Here is a 3880-nt window from a genome sequence, read left to right as displayed (position 1 = left end):
ATCCGTAATATTGCTTTTTCCAGTGAAAAGTCATCTCATCTGAATCAGGAGAGAAATATGCACAGATCCGTTTACAAGCAAAAACAGTCCAAAACAGTTCTAAACAAACATGTGGGTGGATTTTGATGTGTGAGGATAACGTTTTCACTGGAGGAAGCGTTATTATGGATTATTATGGATTATGGACTCATATTTTGGCCTAGAGCAAAGGTTTAAATGGCCTTAATGATAAATTTGTTTCTTCAAACACGCACCTTTTCTTTTCACAAGACATTAATTGATAGTCGTGCCGATTACTTGTGGATTAGTTGCCAGCTGTTTGAACTCTTATTCTGACGGCACCCATTCACTGCTCATATAATGCTAAATTTCCCCAAATCTGTTCTCATGAAGAAATAAACTCATCTACATATGGGATGAGTACATTTTCAGCAAATTGTCATTTTTGGGTGAACTATTCCTTTAAAGGTTCTTTAGAGAACCCCAAATGGATCTTCTATGGCATTGCTGCGAAAACGTCCTTTTGGAACCTTTATTGTGGTACACAAAGTGGATAAGTGGAAATGTGAAAGAAACCAAACCCATATGTATCATAACATGCAGTGTAAAAATGCTAGTAGCTTATCAGTCTGAGGAGAAAAAAAAAATCATCCATAGTTACTAACCTATATAAGTGAACAAATCAACCCGAAAAACTGGAAAAAATGCATGACTGGGGAACTCATTATATGATCAGTATGTTTAAAACATGGCAATTGCATCACTGTTGCATTTTGGTTCACATTCAAGGCAGCTGATACCTGATTCCTCAGGATATTTTATTTTTGCTATTTTTTACATTTTTTAAGTGTGTGTCAGCCATTTTTGTTTTCCATGCGTACACGTTTTCCCTCCAAAACTGCAGACAGTTTATAAAAGTAGTGTGGAAAGAGAGGAGTTATTTTGGCACGCTCTCCTCACATTCACAAGAAACTCCGCCTCAAGACTTCACAAGAAACTCCCTCCACCCATTCCCAGAATCCCCCGCCCTCAAACGTCCCCACACACAACCTCTTCACGCAAAAAACAGTCCCGTGAGATCCGTCTCCATTGACTCTAAACGGACCCGCGGCAGGAGCAGGATTAGCTCCACTGCTCCTCCTCGGTTTGTTCGCTCCACCGTCCGTCCTTTCTCATCCTCCTTCTCCTCGGTCTCCCTCCCGCCTGGTTTTCTTCTCTCAGTTTCGCCGGTAGCGGTTCTTGGGCTTTTCCCCGCAGCCGGTGGCCTCGCAGGAGGACAGGGTCGGGTTCTTGCTGGAGTTGATGCTGCCGAGCAGAGAGGGCAGTTCGTGGGTGATGGCGCGCTCGATCTTCTCCAGTAGACAACCGCCCATGTAGGAGCATTGGGCCGACAGCTGCTTGAAGCTGCTCACCGGGTTGATCCCGAAGAAGTCACGGTAAGCGTCTCGGTTGGGCAGGTCAAACTTGCTGACGTTGGTTTTGGCCAGGATGGACTTGAAAATGTAGAACTTGTCAGGATCGTCCACAATCTCTTTGAAGACCAGTTCGGGGTCGCTGAAGAAGCTCATCTTCTCCTTGAAGGTCTGCACGTAGCGGTCCACCAGGAGGGCGTGAATGCGAACGCGGATGCCGTGCTGGCGGATGAAGGCGATTTTGTTCTCAAGACGGTTCTCGATCACCTGGTTCAGGTCTTCCAGCAAGGATATTTCCTCGCGTTTGAAGAGTTCGTGGCTGGTGTCCGGCGCGTAGTCGTAGGGCCAAAATGAGCTGACGTAGACCCGCGGGGGCTCGGTTACATTAATGAGGGGCGCCAGACTCCAGAAGAGGGCGCCGTAGACACGCATGAGGTCCTGGGTCGCCAAGCTGTCGGCTTTATTGAGGATGATACGGATCTGGGACTCCCGACCTTTCAGCTGCCGGAAGAGCATCTCTAACTCGAGACCGACGTCCAGCTTGGTGGGATCAAACACCACGAAAATGAGGTCTGCACGATCGATAAACCACTGGCACACGTCGTTGAATGGGTAACCTTGAAGTGGGAGAAGAAATATGTAGAATTAATTATGATTCATAGATTAAAATGATAAATACTGGTATTTGAAGGGTTTTTAAAATCAAATGTAATGCTTTTAAAGACCATCACAAATAAATATAATAGCGTACATCCATACAGATTAAACCTATACAATCGCAAAACAAATCATGTATTTCACATTCAGTGAAGACTTAATACTGTTTATCAGCAAAACAGGGGAACTGCGAGTTTAAAATATTAAAGACATGTTTTATTCAATGTATTTTATTCATGTGCCAATATTAATACATATGAATTAGGTTGACATATATAGATAACAGATTTTGCTGATATGATAATGTTTTTTTTAATAAATAAATAATAAACAGGTTGTAAAAAATCAGTGTTATTTTAGTATCACTGAGATACTTTTACATTTTTTAAGTTTTTATTTTTGTATTTTCAGTTTTCATGTTAATTTTAAAGTTTTAGTAATTTTTTGTGTTTCTGTTGTCATTTTGATTCGTTTTTTATGTCTATATAGTTTTATTTATTTTTTATTTCAGTTTTAGTTATTTTGAAAAATGAAAATGAGAAATTTTGCTTTGGCAAAACTAGCTGAAATAAGTATAATAACCCTGGTGCCGGTACTAGTCATATCTATATACTGAATGTGTTAAATAATGTTGTAAGTTTTTCCTTCCTAATACAGTTTGTTGTGTAACCAAAATACCAATAATAACCAGAAAAAGCTTTTATGCATAAAGACGGACATTTCATTACAAAAACGACTGGAGTACACCAGGACTCTTATTTTGAAATGTCTATGCGTCACTACCATAGACTGTATACAAACAGGTCACTACGAACAGATGAAAGAGATAAAATATGCAATAAACACTGTCATAACCTGTAGAACGTGCAATGGTGAAACAGCACTGCTCATTTTTATTTAAATCAGTTTAATGCATACGAGTTCAATGGTCACCTCTTAAATCGAAGACCTCTTAAAATGATAATAAAGACTTTTACTATTACATTTAATACATATAAGACTTTTTATGACCTTCAATTTAGGTGTAGGACTTTTTAAGGACCCGAGGGAGCCCTGAAATAACGGGAATCAATGGATACAATGGAGAATTCTGTACCTCTCTCCTGCTGCTTGCGGTTCTCAATGATTCCAGGCGTGTCCACGAATGTGACCCTCTCCAGGAGCTTGTGGGGCATCTCGATGCCAACCAGCTTCTCCAAAAAGTTCTGGCCGAACTTCTCCAGTGGGGAGAAGGAGCGAGAGCTGTCGGCAGCCATGACGATGCCCTCCACGGTGCGGATCTTCTCACCATGCATGATGACCGTAAACTCTGAGGTAGTGGGCTCAGCACCTGGACGAACAGAAGATGATGCCGATTTGTAATAAAACAATATTTTAATGCTGCAAACCACCTGAGAAGCAGCACAGACAACAGTTTACCCGTGTACAGCTGGTAAGGGGTGTCCTGCAAACCCAACAGATAGTTGACCATGGAGGACTTGCCCACACTCCAGGGTCCGAGGAACAGCACCATGGGTTTGGAGGTGATTTCTCCATCTGTTTGAGAGAGAGAGTTGGAGAACAGTGGCATTTACTATTAAAACATCTGAGACTCAGGGCAAGAATTCAAGTTCTGGCATGAATGAAAGAGCTCTTTTTCTCTTTTAAAAAGCAAACAGAAATCATGCATGCACTTTTAAAAATAAAAGGCGTTTTATTGGCATGTGAGGTTCCATGAAGAACCTTTAACAGAAACTTTCCTTTTAGAACTGTCCACTGAAAGGTTCTTTGAGTAGCCGAATATGTGTGTATGTGTGTGTGTGTGTGTGGTG

At 41.4% G+C, this 3880-nt stretch overlaps 1 protein-coding gene across 1 annotated transcript in view; it reads right to left on the bottom strand.

The window, feature by feature from the left end:
• Nucleotides 1-476: 476 nt before the first annotated feature.
• Nucleotides 477-3880, bottom strand: part of LOC107661647 (sarcalumenin-like) — a 31377-nt gene continuing 27973 nt past the window's right edge. Inside the window, exons 5-7 of the mRNA XM_016451317.1 lie at nucleotides 3489-3605; nucleotides 3166-3399; nucleotides 477-2029 (exon numbers count right to left, since the gene is read on the bottom strand). Coding sequence (XP_016306803.1) covers nucleotides 1218-2029; nucleotides 3166-3399; nucleotides 3489-3605 — 1163 coding nt within the window. The 3' untranslated portion in view covers nucleotides 477-1217. The remainder of the gene's footprint in view (nucleotides 2030-3165; nucleotides 3400-3488; nucleotides 3606-3880) is intronic.

Source organism: Sinocyclocheilus anshuiensis, unplaced genomic scaffold (assembly GCF_001515605.1).
Source record: "Sinocyclocheilus anshuiensis isolate Anshui unplaced genomic scaffold, SAMN03320099.WGS_v1.1 scaffold207, whole genome shotgun sequence".
NCBI classification, from domain to species: domain Eukaryota; kingdom Metazoa; phylum Chordata; class Actinopteri; order Cypriniformes; family Cyprinidae; genus Sinocyclocheilus; species Sinocyclocheilus anshuiensis.
The sequence above is the reverse complement of the archived record's forward strand: the minus strand, read 5'-3'. Positions and strand labels throughout refer to the sequence as shown.